This window comes from Phaenicophaeus curvirostris, chromosome 1, assembly GCF_032191515.1.
Source record: "Phaenicophaeus curvirostris isolate KB17595 chromosome 1, BPBGC_Pcur_1.0, whole genome shotgun sequence".
NCBI classification, from domain to species: Eukaryota; Metazoa; Chordata; class Aves; order Cuculiformes; family Cuculidae; genus Phaenicophaeus; species Phaenicophaeus curvirostris.
Window position 1 is genome coordinate 113,849,681 of NC_091392.1, and position 25,135 is coordinate 113,874,815.

Genomic DNA, 25,135 nt, shown 5'->3' on the forward strand with positions numbered 1-25,135 from the left:
TACAGATAGGAATAAAATCAAGTTCTTCTAGTTGAATGCAGTCACTGAGCTGTGATTTCCCTGCTTTTGTGCAGAAATTATAAAAATCATTAATTTCACATGGTCCAAATCCAACTCCTAGTCCAAACTGAAAGAAAATTTGCAAATGTCTTAAAACTTTAGTACATGTTTATTGCCAAAAGAAAGCCGTAAATATCTTTCAAGACAATTTCCCTCCATCCTAGAATTCATTATCTTCATCTCTGTAGTCACAGGTGCACTGAGTGCAAACAAAGTCTTAAAATTATGCCAAAGTGTGGCATTTTTAAAGGGGTTTTCTCTACCTTCTAGGTGGGGAGAGCCTACTTACCCTGGAAGACATCATTTTTAAAAGCTCCTTCTTTGTGAATGTCATCTTTGAAATGTTTTCATAGTGTACCTAAAAGCTTTAATTGTCAGGGTATGAGAGCTGATACTCCCTTATCTTGTCCTGAAACAGACAGGTCTAAAGGCACTTAGCAATGATGGATGATCTCCACACATTATAGCTGAAGAAAACTGTAAACTAGAAGCCACTCTCTGTAGAAGATCAAAGAAAATCCATTACATATTTACATATATTGACACAGGAAAGATACTGTCATGAGGTTTCATGTTTATCATTTTTCAGTGATTTCAGACTGCATTAAATCAACTCCCCCCTCAAAACACAAAAAGAAACCCCAAACAAGCTATGATATTTCTGCCTCATGCTCTTATCACAGAAATAAAGCTTTTCTCATTGCACCTACACAAAGCCAGTGTCTTCAGTTCAGTCACAGAACGCATCCCTACTTTAGCTTTCTCTGAGTAACACTTCACAAGCTGGAAAAGACTCTAGCCCACTGCTACGGTTTATACTACATTTGTATGGCTAATGGTAAAAAGCTAGGGTTTATCCTTATCATAGCTGATACTGTCTGAGAGGAAATTTGTACAAAGAGGGAAATAAAATACGTCTTTCCACACTAAGATCACCACTAAATCCCTCCTTAGATTAAAAAAGAGGCAGAGTCAAATGTTAACAGTACTATCACTAAAGCTAAGCAATTAAGATGTTTGCAGCTCAAAGGGGCTCTAGTTAAAGTAGAGGCTGAGAGTAAGCATCTTTCACTCTTTCAAATCTTGATTTAGGGTTCTGTAAGACAGCTGGAGAGCACTCCCAGTGCAGTTACTTCCTCAGGCATCCTAACTCTTAGCCCAGCTTAGGATGCCCTGTCTTGCATATAATTTAGGTTTGATTAAAAAAAAAATTTCAGCTTTTACTGACTAGGCATATATCTGCAATGCAGAAATGCTGAATCATGACTTGTGTAATGCCACTTAAAAATTCCTGTTAAAAACCCATTGTTATTAATGTTTCTTACAAAAGCACTAGGTCCAGTTTCACAGTTTATTCAGGCAGGCCTTTGACATTAAGCACACATGGCTCTGTTCAGAAAACTTGCTACAGTGCTTCAAGTAAAACTGGGATTTTACTGCTGTGCTTACAAGCAAGAGATAGACAAGTGATTCATACTGCTACTCTTCTGCACTGCCAGATGCCCTTCCTATGCTCCCTGGAAGGCACGTAGGAGTTAGAGAAGTACAGCTCACATTCAAGCCACCTGGTATAAATGTGTAGTCAATAGTGCAATGCTGAAGCAAATAAACTTCTGTCAAAGTAGTATTCATTTTGCGAGACACATCATACAGCAGTTGTTATTAAAATAGCCATCTGCGAAGAAAAAAGAGAAAAAAGAAAAAAGAAAAAAGAAAAAAAGAAAAAAAAAGAACCCACACAAAACCAACAAAATACCCTTATCTTCTTTAACTCTGGTGCCATCTCATTATAGAATTATAAAATGCTCTCTGTTCTTAGAGTATGAAAAAGTTTTTATTAAAAGAAAGTAAGAGGTCAAACAGTTCAACTATAATCATCAAAACTGCACGCTATGTTCAAAGCAAGGATCCCTCTGCCTTAGAAGAGCAAGCACAAGTTGCACATATACAATGTTTTCCATCAATACCCTCTCAATCTTCAAGTACTTTGAGATCAGGGGGCTACTTAAGATCAAACCCAGTTGTCCTGCTGTTACCTGCCAACAGCTGTCTTCCAGGTATATGTGGTCTGCACCCATGTCAGCTTCTGTATCCATATTCCTTAGTAACATCAATAGATTTGTAACCACATTCTATTAGTTTTGAACCTGACTTCTTCAAGCTTCCTTTGAAAGCTCTTACTTCTTGCACTGTGCATGTTCAGTCACCCTCCACCCTCTACACCTCATCCACGACTTCTGTAGACGTTTTTTCAGACCTAATCAAAATCAATGGGCAACACTCACAGGCTCAGGGTCTCAGCCTCACTCTCTCTGCTGTAGCCCCAGGTTCAGTGGTACGGAAGGACTCATGCAAGCTGGTGAGGATTGTGGTGAGGTTTGTAGAGCTTGCATTCCCAAACCCAGCTGTCTCATCCTAGGAAGTACTTCAGACTGGGACTGACCTAAGTATAAAATATGGTGCCAAGTGATTTACAGGGGTTAAAGCCACAGTTTAGGCAAATATGAAATTAAGCTGGCCCAAAGGATGTAATAAATTGCTTCTAGCTCCAAAAATCACTTCAGTTCCTCTCCCAACGCATTCACTTTGCCCTCGGCTGTGAAATGCAAAGTAACTGCACACAGTCAGCATCTCCATATGAACAATAAAGAAAGTCAGAGAGTACAAAAGAAACTCAGTGCATCAGAGTAAACAAGGCAGAAATTTACTTGTTTTCAGAATTTCCTAATCCTAGGAAGAGGTTATGAAGACAGCACCTCAAAACCAAGAACTTTTGGTTTTGGAAACTGAACAGTAAACAATTACACTTCTCTGTTCTCCCAGACTTTTGAATCTACACCAAAATTTCCTTCTAGGTTAGGAAAGGCCCTTCTCAGAGCTCCAATATCAAGACATTTCCTGTCCCAAAGAGATCGACACAGAAAAAAAAAAAGCAGAGAAAAACCCTGGAACCTTCAAATCCAAGCAAGTTTACACAATAACATTCTTCTTCACAAGGTACCAGAGAAAGTCTGGAAATGCATTTGAGCTTGAATACTTAAGTTTTCACTTGTTGCATTTTTTTCTTTAAATTATATCATTCACTAGAATGCCTTTTTTGCTGCATAAAATTTCATTTATTTCAAAAAGATAAGTCTTGTAAAAAATGAACCAATACATTTACAAAAATAAACACTATTTAAAAACATAGTTCTTCAAGGAATCCTAAAATTAATAATGAAAAATTCAATGGAATATGTTTCCTCTCAAAATGGAAAATAATCACAACACAACCACGATTAAAAATGAAGTTTATGCAACTTCAATAAGGGTCCTGCCCCAAAATGCCCTTTGAAGTAGTCTCTCTCTTCTCTAAACAACACAGGGAGCTCAAGCTCCCTACTTAAGTAGAACTAATACTGAAAGGCAGTTCATGAGACCATCCGTTTCTAGACAGGATGGGAACATTTCTCAGTGTGATCACCAGAACGGAACGGAAACAGAATTAATTGCCTGGGTGGTCTTCCAAACAAGAAAGAGAGTTCAAAGCGGTACATCCTTTCAGTTCTCATTCCCAGCAGGAGTCTTCAGAACATGAACTAGTGAGTTTGGAGGGAGCTTTGAGAGTTAAGGAGGGAAATTCACACTTCCTTATGTCCGAGAAATTCTTGGACTGAAACTGTGATTGGAATGATTTGGAATTGGTCACAACAGGACCAGCCTGTGCTCCAACCCACATCTACTACTCCAGCAATGAAAAGGCACCACATGCACCTCTCAGGCCTGGGGTACAGGTACCAGGCAAAAAGCAAAGGATCAGCACTGGACAAATATAAGTGGTTCTGCCCTCTTCCTCTCTGCCAAATGCCAGCATGCAAAGTACCTGCTTGACCCTATGATCCATGCTTTAGTCACACAGGCAGCTGTAAAGTCTAGGACTGCTGGAGCCCACAATCCTGAGGCTGCTTAGATTACCCCAGAAGCCATTTTGCTCACAGTAGCTTGATTTGGATGAGATGCGATGAAACCCACCTGTGCTCTCCCCAGCATTTGGGCTAATGTTTTGTATTACTGAAGAATGTCAGCAAAGAACAAAATAGGACTCCAGGACCCTGTAAACGAAACTAGGCATATTCTGATGACTTTTTACATTATTCTCTGCTGCTCAGGTCTATTTAAACAGTTGAGCAAGGCACATCCATGGCACATGAGCTCTAAACAGCCACAGCTATCACAGCTCCAGATGGGTCAAGTTGTTACCACATTCAAGTCACGAAGAATCCCAGCTGATTTTTGCAGTATCTTCAGATCTTCCAGGCGCAGGGCTTCTGCCAAAGCCAGGTGTTTTTTGAGGTTCTCTCTGCTCCTTTTCAACTGGGAAATCTGAAGTTTATGCAAATAGGATGAAATTACTAAAAATTCAGACTGTTTAATATAAGATATGAACATAAAATTCGTGTAAAGCTCCTCTGTGGTAGAGATTCTATGAACTGTATCAGGAAGGAAGGAAGGAAGGAAGGAAGGAAGGAAGGAAGGAAGGAAGGAAGGAAGGAAGGAAGGAAGGAAGGAAGGAAGGAAGGAAGGAAGGAAGGAAGGAAGGAAGGAAGGAAGGAAGGAAGGAAGGAAGGAAGGAATTATTATATGGATAGGAAGCAGATCAAAAACTAGGAGAGGAAGGGAAGGGAAATGTTTACCTCAGATCAGGCTCCTAAGTCCGTGCTATCTCAACATGTTACACAAGACTAGATTCACCTCATACTCTGTGCATATACGTGTTTCCTTTGCAGAAGTGTGGTTTTAATAACGCTTTTCCATGATAGCTATCCAAGTTGATATTAAGTGCACATGTTGTTTGCCAAAATTAAGAAAGGAAGGAGAGATTGTTTTTCTAAGAGCACAGACCTCCCTCACAGGAGACTGGCTGACATGAGCAACTTGTTTGGCTTGACTGGCTTTAAAGAACAGCGGCTTCACTTTTTGCAACAAGGCACTCCTGAAAGGTCTAAAACATCACATGTGCCCACCTCATACAAATCTGCTTTTTCTTTTAAGAAGTAACCTCAACAAACACATTGATACTGTAGGCAGAACAAGGTTAAACACTTTTCACTTGTTTACAGGGCTTAGTAAAAGATTTGTAACGTGGTTCCTTTCTGTACTGCATCCACAAATTCTGCTAAGCAATTTAGTGCTGTCAGTCACCCGGAAACAAATCCTACACCAACCCAGGGTAGCCAATTTCCTCTGTCACTCTGTTCTCACCCCAGAAAATTACACTGTTGCAAATTTATGCTAGGAGAGAAAGGAATCTGGGCTACCTTGTTCTTCCAGTCAAATTACCTGAAGCAGGACGTGCTGCGTCTCCCCCATTAAAAAATGGCATATTTTTGTTGCTATAGTCAAAGTCTGTTGTTCATTTCTGGCTGAAATTACACCGCCAAGCAGCGTTCTCTTCCAGCAAGTACTAAAACAAAAATGTAAAAATGTTTGAAGAACACGCAGTCATTAGCTGTGTTCCCCAATTGAATGATAAACACAGGATTACGCTAAGAATGACATCACTGGCATAAGGCAAGGGAGGTCAGCGCACGCAAAAAAAGGCCCACAGCTTTCAGATATGAGACTGATAAGGCAAGCAAAATAATAGTTTAGAGCAGCACTTCCAATCCTCCACGTCCACCCCTTCAGCCAAAGCCACAGCCCACACTTAGACCGATGCCTCCAGTCTTTACTGTTCTGCCATGCTATCACCAGTTTCAGCAGTGCGAGTGAGGAACAAAAGCTATTCACTCAAAACTTACTAGCATGGCTTCCGCTAAACTTCACCTCACATACCAACACATTTCGTGGGCTTGAAACAAGTATTACAGGGATTTATTTTCAGTTCTTATAATCATCTTACTCCACTCAGCAATGAATCTTCAAAGCATAAATAGCCTCAAGAGCAAACTTTTTTTTTAATTATTATTTACTATTACAAGAAAAGCCCAGGTAAACATTTCCTATTAATGCTGTCTAAGGCGAAATTGTCATTTGGAACAAATGATCAAAACTGCACTAATAATCACCGGAGATGAATTTCAGCAATTTATTTGGTTCTACAATTTCAGAAACAGCCTGTGGAATACATGCTTCAAAGACATCAAGGAAGATCGACAGCACCAAAGCAACAGGTCTAGAGTCTGAACCTTAAAGCTGTATCTTCTCAAAATAGAAAGGGCAATCAATAGGGTGTTTCTAGTGTTTAATACAAGAAAGTAAAGGATCAAAGTACCAAATAGGCAATGACATTACATTATATGTTGCTCTTTGCCTTTCCTCTTTTTGCTTCTCACCTGGAGTCAATGAGACAGACATAGGAAATCTAGATTGTCCTAGTAGCCCGCACACAGTCAGCAAAGTGTAAATAAAGGAAAATGCCACATGCACATCGCCTAAATATTCAAAAAGTACTGAAACTTACAACTCATCTGCTCCAAGGCTTAACAACTTGAGGGCTGTGAGGAGTCTCCAAGATGGTCCATCCCATCCAAAGGTCAGGTTTCTAGAAAGCCAGAAGCGAAGAGGTGCAGAAAGCATAGATGACCTTTTACAACGTGATAGCTTCCTTCCTGACAATTGCCAACAAGGGAAGATCTGCCCTGAGGAATCAAAGGACTCCTTGACTCCCCTTATTCTGCTGCTATCCAGAGGAAGGAGATAGCCTGGACCTTGAAACTTATCTCAAGCTTTGATACTGGTGTTTACCCCTTCTACCTTCTCTCACAAACAGCAGGCAAATCAGTTTGTTAAATAAAGCAAATGATTATTTTATGCTGGATTTTGACTCTAGAAGCAAATTTGACCCCCAGGAAAACTGAAAAGAAAGCTCACATGAAAACAAAATTTCGAGATACTTACTCTAAGAAATCATGATCCTTTAGAATGGAAATTTTTGCATTTCTCTGCTTGTCCAGTGGTGGAAAATATTTGAGGAGAGTATCTGCATAAAAATACTTTTTAGATACTTAAACAAATGGTATGCAGAAGAAAGCATACCATCCTCAATTCTGAAATGACATTTCAACCATATTTTTCAAGTAGCTACAAGACAAAGACCAAAACTTGCCACATTTTGGTGAATTTGTACATAATAAAAAAAATGTATCAACTTCTCAAAAACTACCATCAAACTCCAGGATTGTACCATTATAATGGAAATCCTGACTCAAACTGAAGTTATAAACCCTTCTCAGCAACTTCAATTCGTGCGCATCAGGATTTAAACCCTTAAGTCAATGGTGCAATCCCAAACATATAGTTGGAAGATCTACATAAGTCACAATTCAACAGAAAAGTTTCCAAAGAATACTTTCAGTTTTAAAACTTCAATCCTTATATCCTACGCAGTTCAAAATGGTTTCAAACTCCATTCCATTTCTTGGAGATGCACACAAATATCTTGATGGCACTAAAGAAAATTCATAAGGCTTTAATATGCATTGTGTGTTGTGTACATATACACTAGCATGTGTACTTCACTATCCTTTAGCTACCCCTTTTCAACCACATCTCCTGTTGAAGACAGGCAGCAGATGCTTAGTTTCCTACTGTTGTACCGTTCAATGTCAAGACAATCTGTATATCCAACCTGATGAGACATAAACACTGCTGTGAGGATTATTCATGGCAACAAATCCATATTCTAGTAGGAGTCGCTGATTATCATGAGGCCCATAGCAGATAAACACTTCTTCATATTTTTTGCACTGTGAATTTGTCCGAATTTCATAGCTTCTTGTCTGTTCATTAAATGCACCCGTTACCTTTGAGAAATTAAAAACAAAAGGTTTTAGCCTTGGTGAGAAGACAAAGTGAAAAAGGGATCAGACCTTGAATATTAAAACCAACAGTACTGAACATTCCTCTAACACTGCAACAAAACAGATAGTGTTACAGATGTCTGAAAAGCCAATCCATTTGCATTCCACACTAGGATTACTCTATAAAATACCGATATGAAGAAGAACATCAAAACTTTAGTCCATAGGATGGGCCACCCACTGCGTAGATTTATTGTAGGTCCCAAATCTGCAGATAAAGATGGTTTCCTGCAGAGCTGGCTGCTTCTGTGCTGTCCCTGCTCTAAGTTGGCACACAGCCCCTGACATAAGGTGGAAGTGCTCAACATACTTTGCTAAAGCTGCCCACTACCTTCAGCCAGCACTGAAGTAACACAGGGACCACATAATTCCAGATTTGTCTCAGGAGCTGAGCCTTTCAGGAGAGCACAGAATAGTTTTATTTACAAGTGGCTCTTCTCAACAACTATCCTTCATGAGAATCTTACCCAGCCATTGTGGGTTCACTCTACACCCTTGCTATGCTAAATAAACTGAAACATATGAACTATCTCTATTCAAGTATTTTATTGAACACAAACTATGTTCAATAAATATACAGGGCGTTCATGAATCATGAGTACTCAGTCTTTCTGTGTCTTCAACAGACAATTTCCCCGCTAAGAGATCTCTCAATGACTTTCAAACATTCTTAATCCATCACATAAACACATACTGTATTGAGATAATGCAGCCACAAGAAAAGAACTTAAGTGATCTATTTTTAGTTTCTTACCTGAACGTTTGGACTGTGGTTTAGCAAATCTAAATACGGTGCCAATGCATAAACATCTGGCTCAAGAGAAAAACATTCCCTCTGTGAATGTTTCATGTATATTGTCCTGGTATTAACAGTGCACCAAGCCCACTCTAGAGCGCTGTAGTTAAAAATAGTTTCTGTGTTCTCAGCAAACAAAGGCTGCAGAGAAGAGAAAAAAGCCTTGGAAGACATGTACAACTCATGGACCGTCGTTCTCTGCTCCTGAGCCTTCTTTCTTAATGGTTCAGGAAAGAGGCTTACTACATCATGCTCCAAATAAACAGGGCAAGTGTATGTCTTGGGTAAAACATCAAGATATGGCTTCCACAGAGATTTTTCACCAGCATGCTTCTCTGCTATCAAAAATGTGCAGAGTGCTATCAAAGGAGACACAGGAGGCTTCCATCTATTAGAAAATAAAATAAAAATACCAACATTGCAGATATACATAGATGAGATAGGAAATGGATGCAGCACTATTTTATCTCTCTTCTAGTTCTTGTAAAAGTTAAAAATAGCTTCTATTTTAAACTTCTTTATAGTTCACCTCCAAAACCTTTTGATGATTTCAAAGGGCTTTTGACTTGATTTTATCGAGAAGCTATAAAAGCTGGTTTCTAATAACAATTTCAGGCTCACCTCTTGGGTTGTTTTTTTGTTTTGTTTGGGGGAGGGGGGCTCAGGATACATAACAAACACTCAGTGCCCAAAATAGGTCTTCGTTCTGAATTTTATAAAGGCTGTGTTCATGTGACTGCTCTGCAACCCTGTTTTACCCTCTTTCTTATATTGAAGCATATTCACAAATTCCCAAGAAACCATTCGTAACCGGCATTTAGGTCCATCTGGCTCTAGAGGCAGGTCAGGTTCAAACCTGTAACATCCCTCCAATTCTGCATATCTAAAATAGGATGCTCTGTGCCCAAGCCGTACTTATCTGAGCATTCCATATGCATCCACAAGAAATACTCATATAAGTTAGGTTACACAGTTTAAAGCCCTACTACCACTTAAGATGATTCATCTGCTAATGAGCAACCCACAGGAAAGGCCAGGTTGCCAATAAAATCTCACTTTTCACTTACTTCATAATGTATTCTCCTAAGCAGCTACTAAGGACAGTGGCTGTGGTGAGTAAGCACTTCTCAGGCAATGAAATAATCAGATCCCCTGCCTTTGACGGGAAAAAAAAGAAAACACAACATACACAACATACACAGAGAACAGTAAAGGTCAAGTGTTAAGTGATTCGTCTACTACACAGTTTCTGAAGAGAGACATATTCCCCACAGAACGTTAACGTCAAGCAGCAAATGGATGTGATACTAAACTTGAAGGAAGCTTCCTGGTGAAGTCACAGTCCAGGGAAAGAGGACAACTGGAGTCAGTAGGAACTGCCACGTGCAGAAAGACAGCTGTTCACAGAAAGTTTGGTGCTTGGTCATTCACTTTCTTTGTACTGAGATATATTGCAGATTAGATCTCACAAATACTTGAACTTCTATCAGCTTAGCAGTACAGGATATGGATAATTTAGGTGAGGAGAAGGCATACAGGAGGGAAAAAGTGTGCTCCTTCTGGTTCCAGTTAGCCACAGACTGCCTTAAACTAAAACACAAGACTACCTACTAAATCTCTGTAAATGAGTATAGGAATGTCTTCATTCTACAAGTTTTCAGGGTACATAGGATATCATCTTACATCATCTAAGACTGCAAATTCTAATATTAGGCTAGAAATTACTTTCACAGCAGGGATCATGAAGACCTTGCCTGAAACTTCGAGCTTTGCTTGTTGCAAAAGTCATTACATCTCAAAGAATCTGAGGAGTCCTTGCATCAGAATCAACACTACTAACCTGAAGAGCTTTTGTTGTCATCAGTCCTCTTCCTGTATCTGATGCAGGAAAAAGAGAATGCTTAAACATATATGTAAAATATGGGAGACTACGATAAGCTGCAAGAAATTAACAGGCCAGCAAGGAAATGCTCCTAAAGAACATACATTCTCTCTTAAAAATCGTTCCATACAGATATCTCATTTTTTTGTTCTCTAATTCTCTTTTTATTTTTCAGGACACTGTGAAAGCTTTTCCCCTGCATCCTCTGCAACGCTAGCTGCCCAGTTCTAGAAACCACTTACTCCGTTTTCCTAGATTTTTTTTAAAACACTTCTTTAACCACTGGCTGCTGTTCTTTCAGAGTTTCAACTAAACCATACAATTTCTATTCACAATATTTTTTCTCCAATTCATGCCACTCTCTTTACACTCTTTTTAATATTGCAAAGGTTTTTGCAACATAACCTACTCAAAGAGAGAAAAATTACAAGTATATACACCTTTACTGTAAACAGTACTAAGTGAACCCTAGCTCTAAAATCATCTACTCCTCTGTATTTCTACATCTGCTGAACTTGCACAAACAAAAGATGAAAAAATTATAAGGTTAGGTTCTGATACTGGAAACACTTAAGAGACATTACTCTCTTTAAAACTGGGCTACTAACACTTAAAATCTTGATTTCTACAATGAATTTGACAGGTGTGCATGTTTTGCAGAATAACAGAGCATTTTCATACCAGAGTTCTACACAAGAGCATCTTTACATAGGAAACAGTTTACAGTACTTCAGGCCTCCACATCTACTTGCATATATTAAATGACATTCACGTCCATGTGTCAGAAGTCCTTAAAGGACTAACGATAATTGGCTTTTTACCTGATGCCAGCCAAGTGTCCAATTCAAAATGAAAACAGGAATCTAACATTCTTAGAAGAATTAAATATGTACAACCGCTAAATAATTAAAACATTACCCCAGAACCACGCTGGCCTTAAATTGCTGTCTTCAAATCCTCTGTCTTTCAGCCACTTTTTAAGTTGAATGTATTCCAGTTGGTGACTGCAGTTGACTAAAATAATAAAAGAGACGATTAATGCTATAAAATGGCACTCTATTGGAAAATAAAGGAAATTGAAAAAAATTACTATGTGGTCTGAAAAACTGCATTTTAGACATTTTAGTATATTATAAAACAATACCAAGAAAGGGTCCCCATCAAACTAGCTTAATAAGTTATTGGCCTCTGGGCACTGGAACCTCACACAACTGTAGGAGTTACTATGGAGCTTTTAGCAGCCTGATCTAGTCAAAGGTGTTCCTGCCCATGGCAGGGAGTTGGAACTGGATGGTCTTTAAGGTCCCTTCCAACCCAAACCATTCTACGATTCTGTGATTACTCAGTATATCCAAGGGTCAAAGAATTTAAGAATAAGGTGTTTGACAAATATACACCACACCACCCTGACAAATATCTGGTTATTCAATTATTTAGCAGTACTTCCAGGGGTAGTACCTCCATCCATGAAACTCTGCAAGTGTTTCCTTCTTCTCTTTCGACCTGTCCGACCTCTGCTTTTCTTCATTTCAAGAAAGAGATTTTGCCTTATTTAGACAACCTGAATTTAAACAAAAGAGTTACTCAAAAATATTTAAAGTCTCTTTCCAATACTGCATATTTCTTTTATCTCAGAAACAGGAGCACTGCCTGTTTAGGAAGCTGCCTCTCTCAAGCTTAGAAAAGTCACTACAAGGAACCCCCTGAAGAAGGGTGGGTAACAGGGCTGCAGGAAGGAAGGAAGCCTCCTCAAACCCCAGGCCAACCGCATCCTGGGCTGCATCAAAAGAAGCAGGGCAAAGGACGTGATTCTCTTCCTCTACTCTGCTCTCATGACACCCCACCTGGAGGCCTGGGTCCAGTTCTGGAATCCTCAACATAAGAAGGCTATAGGACTGCTGGAATGGGTCCAGAGGGCCACGAAGGTGGTCAGAGGAATACCTCCTCTATGAGGACAGGCTGGGAGAGCTGGGGTTGTTCAGCCCAGAGAAGAGAAGGCTCTAGAGAGACCTTACATCAGCCTTCCAGTACTGAAAGGGCTTCAGGAAAGGTGGGGAGGGACTTTTTACATAGGCATGCAGTGACAGCATGAGGGGTAGTGGCCTTAAATTGGAAAGTGGAAGATCTAGATTAGACATTATGATTCTTCGTGATCAGCGTGGTGTGGCACTGGTATAGGTTGCCCAGTAAAGTCGTGGATGCCCCATCCCTGGAGGTGTTCAAGGCCAGGTTGGATAGGGCTTTGAGCAGCCCGGTCTGATGGGAGGTGTCCCTGCTCACTGCATGGGCATGGAACTGGATGGGCTTTAAGGTCCCTTCCAACACAAACCATTCCATGATTCTATGATCTCCAACCACCACTTCAGCCACAGCAGAAGCCGTAACTCTCTAAAGCCCTGGCTCTGCCCACCATGGGGCCAGGCTGCTCCTCTCCATCCTGGTCTGACAGACAACACCCCGAGAACTGCCCAAGCAAAGCGAACACCACTTGAGATGGCCTGTGCTCCCTAACATTTTATGGCAGTGGAGATTGAAGAGTGTAAATAATACTGAAAAAGGCCGTAAATAAACATGAAACATCGTAACAATAAGTATCATAATGAGAAACCCCCATCTCCCTTTGGTAGCTGAACCATGGCTTCGGGTTCCCTTGTGGGATGAAATGGCAGTAGCAGTGGTGGCAGGAGAAGGCTAGTGATACCGAAAATGCTGGCAAATAAATTCTCGAAGATTCATCTTGGAGTTCTAGACAGCAGCATCCATTAATCAGGGATGGGCAACACGTGGGAGCGATCTCCATCCTTCACGTGCAGCCAGACAAGAGCTGGGACAGGATTCATTTCCCACTGACATGCACAGGAATCCATTCTCCCAGGAATCTTATGCATATTTTATTCTTTCCAAGGCATAATCTTTACGCTATTACGAACTTCGCATCAGCCAAATCCCTCGCTGCTTTGGAGCCGGCTCCAGCCCTGCCTGACTGGGGGTGGGAGAGGCTGCGGACAGAGGGGATGCAGCAGCCCCGGCCGCTCGGCACAGATCACACTGCGCACAGGGCGTTATCGGCCCCAGAGAATGAGCAGCGCCTGGAAAAACACCGCTGTCCGAGGGACGTTCTGTCTTAACTTTCAAAAAACACAGTTACTTGGATGAACCCTGCTTTAGCTCGAATCAAACTCTCCCACTTTTCCTAACAGTAACCGCGTCCCGTATCAGCAGGGCAGGGCACGGACGAGCACGCCGCCCCGCATCCGCCTCCCCCCCGGGAGTAGGCGGCCCTGCCCCGCCGCCATCTTAGGTGCGCTCACCGCTTCCGCCACTACCGTTGCCCCGGCCCTGCCTGAGCGCGCGCGCGCGGCTCGCGGTCCCCACCCTGCTCGCCTCCCGCTCCCTTACCGGTGGCGCCGAGCTGAGGGGCAGCGCGGGGGGCGGCGCGCGAGGTGGGTGAAGCGTGGGGCTGGGCCGGGGGGAGCGGGTAGAGCGCGCTGCGGGGCCGCCGCGCTTCGTTCTGCGCCTTCGCGCCGGGGGTGGGAGGGCGGAGAACGTCGAGCGGCCGGGGTGCGCCGCGGGTTTGCGTTTTTGCCTTCCTTCCCAGGAATCCTGTGCCAGCTGAACAGGCTGGACCGCTGGGCTTGAGTCCAATGGCATGAGGTTTAACAAGGCCAAGTGCCGGGTCCTGCACTTAGGGCACAACAACCCCGTGCAGTGCTACAGACTAGGAGAAGTCTGTCTAGAAAGCTGCCTGGAGGAGAGGAACCTGGGCGTGTTGGTTGACAGCGACTGAACGTGAGCCAGCAGTGTGCCCAGGTGGCCAAGAAGGCCAATGGCATCTTGGCTTGTATCAGAAACGGCGTGACCAGCAGGTTCAAGGAGGTTATTCTCCCTCTGTACTCGGCACTGGTGAGACCGCTCCTCGAATCCTGTGTTCAGTTCTGGGCCCCTCACCACAAGAAGGATGTTGAGGCTCTGGAGCGAGTCCAGAGAAGAGCAACGAAGCTGGTGAAGGAGCTGGAGAACAGGCCTTATGAGGAGCGGCTGAGAGAGCTGGGGTTGTTTAGCCTGGAGAAGAGGAGGCTGAGGGGAGTCCTCATGGCTCTCTACAACTACTGAAAGGAGGTTGTGGAGAGGAGGGTGCTGGCCTCTTCTCCCAAGTGACAGGGGACAGGACAAGAGGGAATGGCCTCAAGCTCCGCCAGGGGAGATTCAGGCTTGACATCAGAAAAAAATTTTCACAGAAAAGGTTATTGGGCACTGGCAGAGGCTGCTCAGGGAGGTGGTTGAGTCACCTTCCCTGGAGGTGTTTAAAGGATGGGTGGATGAGGTGCTGAGGGCCATGGTTTAGTGTTTGATGGGAATGGTTGGACTCAGTGATTCTGTGGGTCGTTTTCAACCTAGTGATACTGCGATTCTGTTCCATTACTTTCCAAGAACTAATTCATAATGTTATTATGAACTTCACAGCAGTCAAATCCCTTGCTGATTTGGAGCCGGCTCCAGCTCTGCCTGACCCTGCATTTGATCTGGGGAAAGGCTGCAAACAGAGGGGATTGCAGCAGCCCCAGCTGCTCAGCATAGAGCACGCTGTGCACAGGGCGTTATCGTCTCCAAAGAATCAACATTGTCTGGAAAAACTGTGTTTGAAAGGAAGTATGCTATCAGGGGACATTCTGTCTAATTTTCAAAGAACACAATTGCTTAGATGAAACTTAGCTCAAATAAAAAATATTCTGCTTTTTGTACTTGTAACCACTTCTTGTATCAGTTTAGTAGTGGGCAGGTACAGTTGGACTCAATGGTCTCAAAGGTCTTCTACAACCAAATTTTATGGTTTGTAGTGAGGTGGGACCTTGGTGGTGAGCCAGGAGGGTGGCCCCTGTACCTGGGGAAGTCACTCAGTAACTGGACAGGCTTTTAGGAGCTAGGTAAGATTTCATTCTCACGAGATGTCTGTTCAAGGTAATTTGGAAGAGATGCAGCAAATAATTCAACAAAACCAGAGTTTTAAACTTCCTTTTTTGGGGCAAATAGATCTTTAACTGTGCTGTGTCTGAAAAAAAAAAAAAAAAAGAGAGAAAAAACAGCAAGCAGGCTTTGGATCTGGAGTCGACTGATGTGTTCAACAGAGGAAACATTGTCTGCGGTCCATGTATAATCCAGTGTTTCCATCGAAAAATGCTGGAATTGGTTCTTCTGCCCGACACTTGAAGATAAAGCCACTGCCCCCCTTTTTTTTCTGAGTTTTTTCAGTGTTTGAACTGAACCAGTGGAATAGCTTCAAAAAATGGAAATGATATTCCTGTAAAGTGTATATGCAGAAGAGCTTGCTCCCATAAAAAGTTAATTTAGTACTAAAGGTTAGTCATTGACTGACTGACTTTTCCCCTTCCCCAATCACTGGTTGGGCTTTCTTCTGAACGTTAACCCCAGAGGTGTATTTCGCTGTGACTATCTCATGCTACCATATTAAGTTACAGTCAGCGTGAACTCTGATGTAGTTTTACATAATTCAAAGTGGAGTTCTAAATGGGATTTTAACGAAAAAAATGCTTCTGTCCATTTTCAGGTAGCCATCTTTGTCCATCTGATTGTGAAATCTCCTTTTTTCTTGTTTTTTTTCAGTTACTGTCATTTTGGCATACATTCAGAGAGGGCAATGTCCAGTGTGCCAGTGGCTGTGGTGACCGGGTCCAACAAGGGGATCGGACTCGCAATTGTGCAGGCTCTATGCAAGCAGTTCCAGGGGGATGTGTACCTGACCGCCCGAGACCCTGGCCGAGGCCAGGAAGCAGTGGCAAAGCTCCAGGGAGAAGGGCTACGTGTACTCTTCCATCAGCTGGATATTGATGATCTGCAGAGCATCAGAGCTCTCCGTGACTTCCTAAAACAGAAATATGGAGGGCTGAACGTGCTCATTAACAATGCAGGGATCGCTTTCAAAGGTAGGAAGCAGACCATCTGGCATAGTTTTGTGGCATGGAAGACTATGTGGAGAAGGATAGTGGATGCATCAAGGATTTTATGGAGCTACTAATACAGGACTTCTGTGTCAATGGCATGCTGCTTTTAAGGCTGGATAAGCTGTCTACGTTCTTAAGTATGATGAGAGGGTGATGTGAAATGGCTCTTTCTTCAGCATCTGTTGAGCTAACTATGCATGGAAAGATGCCTCCCTAGAGTATTGTATTGCATCACTTACAGAGCATGAATATATTTGAGCCATACAGACTATATGAGCAGAGTTGGGTTTATTGCCTCAGCGCCCGTGAGTTTCACCGTGCCCATGGGAGCCAATCAACTTTGTAAATATTGGCCATTGGGGTCTGTGGTTTTGTCTTCTGCAAGCCTCGTGCTTTGTTCTGTGTGTTACCTGCTCAAGGATTCCAGTGTGGTAGAAAAGAACCTTTGGCCCTGGGTGATTTTGTAACCTTTACTTATCTCTAACTTCCTCGGGGCATTCAGTTACATATAGAACAGTTAACTTAAATCTTGCTGTGCTGAGCAAGAATTTAATCCTTCCATCTTTCACTGGGCACGAAGGCAGGGAGAATGAGAAAGGCACAGCAGTAGAAAAGTGTGTTCTCCTTGTAGATGTTTATAAAAACAAGCTGAGAATCGTGTTAATTCCAGATAAAGCAAATCACAAGCAGGACTACTAGTTCATTTCCCTGCTAGTATGATCCTGTTCTTTCAGTGTTTTCTGGGTTTTTTTTTTGTTTTTGTTTTCATCTTTGCCTGGTCTCCAGTTAGGGTGTATAACTCTTTGAGCATAGGATTGCGCTGGCTCATTTGCGCATAGCATGAATTAAAGAGGCCTAATCAGGTAACGTAAGGGTCAGACCTCATCTAGTGCCGAAGATGGGTCTTCTTATGTAGTGGGAACACAGGAATGGTGTTCTAAAGTCCATCTGTTTTGCATGGTACTTTGCAGGAAGATTGCTTGTGTTCAAGATCAGCTTTTAATATGATTGTGCGAGCTTCAGGATGTGCTAAAGATAGAGAAGTGTTAAAACCTTGCAGCAACAGTTAAAACTATACCTCTGTCCATGCCTGTTATTACTTCATCAATTCATAACCAGGGCCTTAGCTCAGCCTGCTAGGGACAGTGAGTTTGAGCAAGACCAGGCTGCAACTAGAACAATTAAGATGCAGTGTGAGTTTCCTTTTGCTGACTTTGCAGCAGCTGTAGCCTCCATCAAGGTGAGTACCTGGACAGGTGAAATAAAAGCTCCTCAAATTGCTGCAGCAAGATTTGCTAGAGCTCCACATCTGTGAGGGATCTTAGATTTATTATCATGGAGATACTTAACAGATAAATAGGTCAAATACTGTGACCAGTGGAGTTCCTGTCACTACCTTTGCTACATCATAGATGTTTTGGTTTTTTTTTTAACTTGGAAGTTGCTTCCAGATTTTTAGCCTAGACTTTCGTCATGCTGACAACTTACTGTGAGTCAGCAATAGGTTGTACAATTAAGAAATGTGACAGAGCAGCCAGTTGTAACTGTTGTTTAAGTATCTAGCACAGTGGCTTTACGCTTTAAAACCTGTGTAAGAACTTGCTGTGATGCTTACCTCAGATTTTGGTTTTAATTCTTTCTTCTGAGTTTGGTTTTTCTACCCAAGCTTGCTTCTTCCCTTGCCAGGTTTCTACTGCCTCCTGGGAATTTATGCTTTCCTTTCTTTATTGTAGTACTGTGTGTCATTGCTGCCTGTCAAAGATTAGATTTACTATTAAATGTAGTCAATTGTTCAGGTTTTGTGCTGCACTACAGATAGTCCAGAAAAGTCCTTAGTCCAGCAAAAACTGTTCAAGTGTGAAATGATTATGTAGCTATGGGTTGCCTTCTGGATGAGCTTCTGTGAGAACAGTCATTCTAGTAATGCATGTTAAATCAAGGGAGTGTGTGACTCTATTAGATGTTCCAGGTAATGTATCTTGTTAGACAAATGAGTGGGTTTTGGAGTGCAGGGAAGTTTCTGTGATGCAAGGTGGATATGGAAGCAGGAGTTGTGTAGATTGTAGTTTCTTTTATTCTCCTGCTGTCATAACTCTTGCAATAAGTTGTGGTCTGGCTTTGTGTCTTGGATTTAGATGCAAGCAAGAGATTTGCAAAATTTGATGTCATCTGTGCTCATTGCTTGGGAGTATAAGTAAGTCATCCATTCAAGCTGTGTTTTGCAGTTAAAACACAACTACTAAATGACCTGTTGCTGCTTTTTTCTGAGTTTATGTAGATCTGGGTTGTGAGACAAATGAAGACCTGCCTAATTTATGCTGATGGCCTTCCATCACTGCAGAGATAGAGCCTGTAGCAGAAGAGGAGAAATGCTGTTACTTTAACTCTTACTTCCTCCTCAAAGTGGAGGATGCATAGCACATAGCTTATTGCTCAGCCAAGTTGTCAGTTAATGGCACGTCCTACCCCACTTTTGGTGATGGCAAGCTGTGGATTCTGATGGTTCTGTTCTGTGGTCACTAATGCTTACCTAGCTTCCTTTCCTAGCTGCTAATTCCCACTCTTTTGCCTGTGTTAGCACAGATCTGTCAGTTCAAGGGGTGATTTCTGACACAAATATTTATCAGGTTTGGGGTTGATTTTTTTTGTGGGTTTTTTTCGGACTGCACCAAATCTTACTTCTGCATTCTTTATGGAAACTTCTACAGTGTTCGTGCAGTTAGGTGCTGCTCTGCCTTCAAGACCCAGCTAAGAACACAAGACATATTAGCATTAGGATATAGAAGTAGTTGTCTGCCCTTTTGTTAGGTGTTAGTACCAGAGTCATAGCCTTAACTTTTGCATCTTTAGTGGCAGCATTCTAGATTGCGGATCTTCCCTTCTGATTTCCTCTCTGCTCCCTCCTTTGTTGTGTCTGGATGGTGGCAAAGTGTTGTGTTATGCCTTGAAAAGGAGAGGGCACCTCAAAATTTACTTGTGTGCGGTAGTGGCGGCCCAGACTCTGAGCACTGGGTGTGGGCGAGTACAGGCAGGTCAGTGGGAAGGTTGGGCAACACAGCCTTTCTTTGTCTCTTCATATCAAAGGCAAAAAGACAAATGGCCTGTGACTCTGCAGAGTGATAAAACTGACTCTCCTGGGCAAAGGTAAAGCCTTCAGCTAAGAAGAGGTGAAAACATAATTAGCTTATTATTAATATAGTATTGAAGACCTGTGTATTTTCATTTATAAGAATGTGGTAGTAATGTTGGGGTTTTTTCCTTATGTTTTTTAATTGATCATATACATGTTTCTAGTAAATGATCATTAAAAAAAAAAAAAGAAGAAGGAACTATGTTAAACTTTTGGGTTTTGGTAATTCAGTAACTTCCTTTCAAACAGTAGTACAATTCTGATTTGTGGTTGTTTTGGTTTTTTTTCTCTCCCTTGCCTTGCTGCCATGTGTTACAAAAAGTTCATGACACAACTCCATTTGCGATCCAAGCAGAGGTTACACTGAAGACAAACTTTTTTGGAACCAGGAATGTTTGCACAGAATTGTTGCCTCTCATGAAGCCTTATGGTAAGTGCAACATAACAAGTAGAAAAATGATTTTTTTATGAATTTTCATCCTTATGAAATGGGAAAATCCTGTCCTGTCTCAGAAGCACACTGGCCCGTAGCAAGAGCGTACCTTGCTGTACCTTTTGTAAGAGAACAGGTGGACTTTCTCGACCCCCAAAATGTGTCTGCTGCGTATATTTAAATCTACTTTCAAGATGGTCACATTCTTCTGTTATGGGTGGAAGTGGAATTGTCATGGTGCCTTCAAGAAGACATGAAGAATTACCTGTGTTCTGCCTATGGTATCTGCATATGTAAATTGGCTTTACTTCAGAAAGGACCTTTTGATGATATAGATAGGGTAAGGAAGTACTCAGAAACAATGTTTCATGTCACGGGCCTGTTCTTGCTACTGCTGAAGGAATCTTCCTAACAGGCTGTTGGTTTGTCTCTGTCTAGGTCGCAGCCTTTGCTGTACGTTCAACTGGGTAGTGATGTAGTTATAAATGGTACTCAAAGATGTACTTTAAAAGTTACCATGATTTGGTGACATTTTCTTCCAGTTCCTCCTAACACTTTACCAAAAATGGTAAATGGAATTGACTGTGTTTAGAGATGATAGATGCATCGATAGTAAAGAGGTGTTGGCAACGTGCAAATAATCTGTACTTGTTGGATGACTGTATTGCCCAGAATGCTCCTGCTCTTGAAACCTGGAGCACTAGAAGTGCCCTGAATACTGCTGACATATCATGGATGATTTTAAAGGAGGGTATTTGGATCCAATACCCACACCAGATCTAAGGGGTTTTTAAAAGTACAGTTCTTTTCAGGACTTATCACTAGATGTCTTCGTAGGTATTTGGATAAGTGCTTGATGCTGTAAATGAAATGTAGTCTGTACTAACATTTAACTATGTTTTTAGTAGAAAAAAAATCAAGTAGATGAGAGAGAATTTGGAAATTCCTAGTCCCTCGGGAGGAAGGAAAGGACACAATAAAATAATTTGGGGGGCTGGTAGGGGAAAGAGTAAACAGTGCCAAAGTTGCAATTTAGTTTTCTTGCACTAAGGGTGAAGGAGGAGTGTGTAAATAAAGTCATTAACAGAAAGGATTAATTTCTGTAGCTTTTCAAATTTAAATCCTGGTATTCATTCTCTATTTCATCAAGGGAATGGCTATGAACTAGCAAGAAAGAGGGAAACTAACGTAATTTGGGGGAACATGGGTTAATTTTTGATTAATCTGATTCATTCTGCTGTACTGAAGTGCTGAGAGATAAATAGCCTACTGCAGTTTTGCATGTTGGGATTTGTAAATCTTCAGGTATTCTGTAAACAAACTGGTGATCTCACTGCAATAAAAATTAGTTTGCTTAGTTGAACTGTGTATTATCCTTGCTTTTAAGGTATGTTCTCAAGGCACTTCACTCAAGCTGTTGTGGAAGTGAGAATGTTTTCCACTAGAACTTAGTCTGGCTTCCGTTACTGAGAAAACCCCTTACTACTATGAACATGCCTACAGATTTTAACAGGCTATTTCCTGAAAGCATACCTGAAGTTTGATAGGTGCTTTTACAGATTCATACTTTAAATTACCCTTTGTTGTGGAATTCACTAGAAAAGCTTGACATTAACTGTGATCTTCCAGAAGCTCTGCAAAATAGACTGTACAAATTATTTTACAGGTATTCATTGAAGAAGTGAATATGTAACTGTAGAGTAAGCCCACTTCAGTTTCTGGGCTTGTTTAGTGTGCGTAAAAGTAATCAGTCTTTGTTCTCTCTTACTAGGTAGAGTGGTGAATGTCTCCAGTATGGTAAGTAGCTCAGCTCTGAGAGGCTGCAGCCAAGAACTACAGCAAAAGTTTCGCAGCGACACGATCACTGAGGATGAGTTAGTAGAACTCATGACCAAATTTGTGGAAGATGTCAAGAAAGGTGTGCATGATAAAGAGGGTTGGCCAAATACTGCGTACGGGGTATCCAAGATTGGTGTCACGGTCTTGTCCAGGATTCAAGCCCGGATGTTAAACGAGAAAAGAAAAGGTGACCACATCCTTCTCAATGCCTGCTGTCCTGGATGGGTGAGAACAGATATGGCAGGGCCTAAAGCCACTAAATCACCAGAGGAAGGGGCTGAGACACCAGTTTACTTAGCTCTCTTGCCTTCAGGTGCTGATGGTCCTCATGGCCAGTTTCTCAGTGACAAAACTGTTCGCACCTGGTGAGTTTATGTATGTGGACCCATGCAAGTGGTAATAGGACCGTGGATTGTCCTGTGCCTTGGTAGGAAGCATTTAGCCAGAGTAGTTTCATCCTGTCCACAGCAGCAGCAGGATCCTTTATCATTACAATAAGGGTTACATTCATGGTACTTCTCTATGATTAAGTCTACACTAGAGTAGTCCCAACAGTCTCTATTAGCCTGCTCACAGCATTGACTGTGTAGCCTGAAATATGATTTGTGGGTGTTCCAGCTCAGATGATACAGGATAATTTGGTATTGCCCTAATGCAGAGGTGCCTGACTTTGTTTACCTGAATTTACTCTTTATTAAATCATTGCCAGCCTTTCTCCCGCTCCTCCTGAGACAGATCTCTGACATGGAGTTGGGATGTGGAAGCAGATGCCTTACACTTTCTCAGAACAATAGATCTCTCTCCAGGGACCATAGTTGCTTCTGGGGGTTATACAGGGTTTCTCAAAGTGGGAGGGATTGTTTTTAAAGCTATGGCCTAACCAGCTGGGGGGGTTTGCATAGAAGATCAGAGGAGAATTGCTGCTGTACAGAGATTCCTTATCAGTACAAAATGGAACTGGATGAAAATAAAAATAGCAGTGATATACTAATAACAGCAAAACTTAATCAGTTTGCTTTATTGATATGTATATAAATAAATGATTACTTATTCATTTGTATCCATCCAAGTGGCTTACTCTGATTCTAAAAATGTATCATGTATGAAAACAGTTTCATTTCTGCAGCAAAGTTTGTAGCTGGAATGTGTTGTGTTTGGACTACATAAAGATAATAAAATACAGAACTCATAGACCAAACTAGTCTTCAGGACTTCCAGTTTACTTATTGCGCACCTAGAAGTTTCTTTATTAAAAACCTGGATTAACTGATCTCTACATAGCAGAGAAAATAAGCTGTGAATGTTGCAATATTACTACAGCATAGGACTGAAATACATAATTATCATGGTAGCTAAAACAGGTCATCTCAGCAAAATTACTAGTGGAGGAAACAGTGATGTGGAAAGTACTAAATTTGCTTTCTCATTTTAAATGCTGGTTCTTACACTTCACGTGCTTAATCTTGAAAGGTTGCCACAGCATTTCACGGTGTAAAGGTGGAACCATGCGGTGGCAGAGACAGCCTGGGGGTAGTGCAGGGCACCCCTGGCTGCAGGGGGCTGGAGTAAGATGGGGTTTGGTCATTCCCAGGCTGTACCCCAGCAGCTCTATCTCCACCCTGCCCTGCCAGCCAGCGCAAAAACCATCATGAGGGAGCTCCGGGGGCCCTGCACCACCTTACCCTGAGGGCAAGGTGCACACAGGGCTGCACTCCATGGGGGGAGGCTGCTGTGCTCCTTTTGCTGTGAAAAAGCTGGAAACAATTGCCTATAAAGCTGTCATTAGTAAAAACAAATCAGCAGCAGGCGTATTAATTCTTAATCAGGAGTCAGCAAGACAATGCCAAAGTGACTTAGCTGACTGGGTTTTGCTTTGGCTTCCCATGGCACAGTTTGTGTTCAGGAAAGCCTTGGATCAAAAGACATTGGACATAAATAATATGTGTGGTTTTAGCAATCACTTATCAGCACTGAACAAAGGTGTGATTATTAGTTGATCCTTTTAAGGATACAGCGGCTATTGTTTTTATGAAAATGGAAGTATTGCCAAATAAGTCATGCTCTAGAACTGATTGAAGAACAGGATGACTGCTGGCCCAGAATTTCTCCTGTTAATTTTGTTCTCCATGAAGAAAACAGTCTCTGAGGCCTTGAGTTTAAGGGCAACAGATCAGTTACAAAATCCCTGCATAGAGTTTTTAATGCATTTTACGAAATACCCACAGACTGCCTACAATATGATAGCCCCAAAAGCCATCCAGTTAATGCTGTAACTTGATTATCGCGCTGGTGTGCAACAGAAGATGGTTTGTGTGTGCTCTTCTGGTTGTGTTAATGATATTTCAGCAGAATAAAACATGGCTGTTCTGAGTTAGTTTCTGCGCAACTTTTAAGAGATGTAATCCAACAGTGGAGAACCATACCTAGTTCTTTGTACTTGAAATGGTGCTTCAATCATTACGTTTCAGAAGTTCTGTGTTCTTCCAGTCAGCATGTACAAACTTTCCAGCCAAACCTTGATCTGGCGTTTATATGGTTTGTGCAAAGACCAGACTGCAAGAGCACTAAGTACATTTACCACAGCCAGATAGTATCTGTTGTTAAATATACATCAGTTTGTAAGTATCCCCTATGCTCTATAAAGGTCCTTTTTAAGTTTAACTCAGGGTCTGGCTTTGAGGGTATTTTACATTTAAGCCAAACAAATTACAGGTGTGAATGTTTTACGAAAAAAAGGTATTTCAAATTCTTATATTAAGCATTTTCACAGTGCTCATTCTTTGTTAAACCTATTTACCCTGTTTCAGGGTAAGGAAGCAAAGTGGAAGATGATGGCTTAGTAATCTTCAGACGTGTCATTTCACATAGCAAGGTTGATTCTACTACCAATGGCTGCTTTGGATATAAACAGAAAGAAGAAGGGATCTTTTCACAACCTTTGCAGCTGTGGTGGGGCAGTCGAGGAAGGAGAATCAGCTGTGCAGATACAACCTCAGCTGTAGGACATGGAAACAAAAGGCAGAAAATATTGGCTGCATACAGGACCAGTCAGAATCAGGAAGGAGCTGTGCAGGACAAGCACATTTTCCAGTGACAGTGGTAGGAGGGCTCTGTCATGAGAACAGAGCTGAGACCATGCAGGGCAGCCTGCCAGAGGAGGGCTGTTTGCCGACAGCAGAATCCGAGGACAGGCT

At 41.8% G+C, this 25,135-nt stretch overlaps 2 protein-coding genes across 3 annotated transcripts in view; one reads left to right on the forward strand and one right to left on the reverse strand.

Annotated features, from left to right (window-relative positions):
• Nucleotides 1-1,803: 1,803 nt before the first annotated feature.
• SETD4 (SET domain containing 4) overlaps nucleotides 1,804-25,135 on the reverse strand; it is an 89,262-nt gene continuing 65,930 nt past the window's right edge. The window contains exons 1-11 of one of the 2 annotated variants that reach the window (XM_069871888.1): nucleotides 13,979-14,049; nucleotides 12,038-12,140; nucleotides 11,498-11,593; nucleotides 10,538-10,575; nucleotides 9,765-9,853; nucleotides 8,656-9,085; nucleotides 7,670-7,844; nucleotides 6,940-7,021; nucleotides 6,503-6,583; nucleotides 5,380-5,503; nucleotides 1,804-4,422 (exon numbers count right to left, since the gene is read on the reverse strand). In XM_069871888.1, coding sequence (XP_069727989.1) covers nucleotides 4,288-4,422; nucleotides 5,380-5,503; nucleotides 6,503-6,583; nucleotides 6,940-7,021; nucleotides 7,670-7,844; nucleotides 8,656-9,085; nucleotides 9,765-9,853; nucleotides 10,538-10,575; nucleotides 11,498-11,593; nucleotides 12,038-12,107 — 1,320 coding nt within the window. In that variant the 5' untranslated portion in view covers nucleotides 12,108-12,140; nucleotides 13,979-14,049 and the 3' untranslated portion in view covers nucleotides 1,804-4,287. Of the gene's footprint in view, nucleotides 4,423-5,379; nucleotides 5,504-6,502; nucleotides 6,584-6,939; nucleotides 7,022-7,669; nucleotides 7,845-8,655; nucleotides 9,086-9,764; nucleotides 9,854-10,537; nucleotides 10,576-11,497; nucleotides 11,594-12,037; nucleotides 12,141-13,978; nucleotides 14,050-25,135 lie in introns of those variants that run through there. The other variant, XM_069871896.1, reaches the window with a different exon arrangement.
• LOC138728523 (carbonyl reductase [NADPH] 1-like) lies at nucleotides 13,958-23,005 on the forward strand. Its single transcript, XM_069871949.1, has 4 exons — nucleotides 13,958-14,022; nucleotides 16,202-16,521; nucleotides 19,992-20,099; nucleotides 21,874-23,005. The coding sequence occupies exons 2-4, from the start codon at nucleotides 16,236-16,238 to the stop codon at nucleotides 22,308-22,310; spliced, it is 831 nt and encodes a 276-aa protein (XP_069728050.1). The 5' UTR covers nucleotides 13,958-14,022; nucleotides 16,202-16,235; the 3' UTR covers nucleotides 22,311-23,005.

Coding starts and splice junctions, on each gene's coding strand:
- LOC138728523 (XM_069871949.1), top strand. CDS start 16,236: ATGTCCAGTGTGCCAGTGGCTGTGGTGACCGGGTCCAACAAGGGGATC. Junction 16,522..19,991: donor TGCAGGGATCGCTTTCAAAG/GTAGGAAGCAGA, acceptor TGTTACAAAAAG/TTCATGACACAACTCCATTT. Junction 20,100..21,873: donor GCCTCTCATGAAGCCTTATG/GTAAGTGCAACA, acceptor CTCTCTTACTAG/GTAGAGTGGTGAATGTCTCC.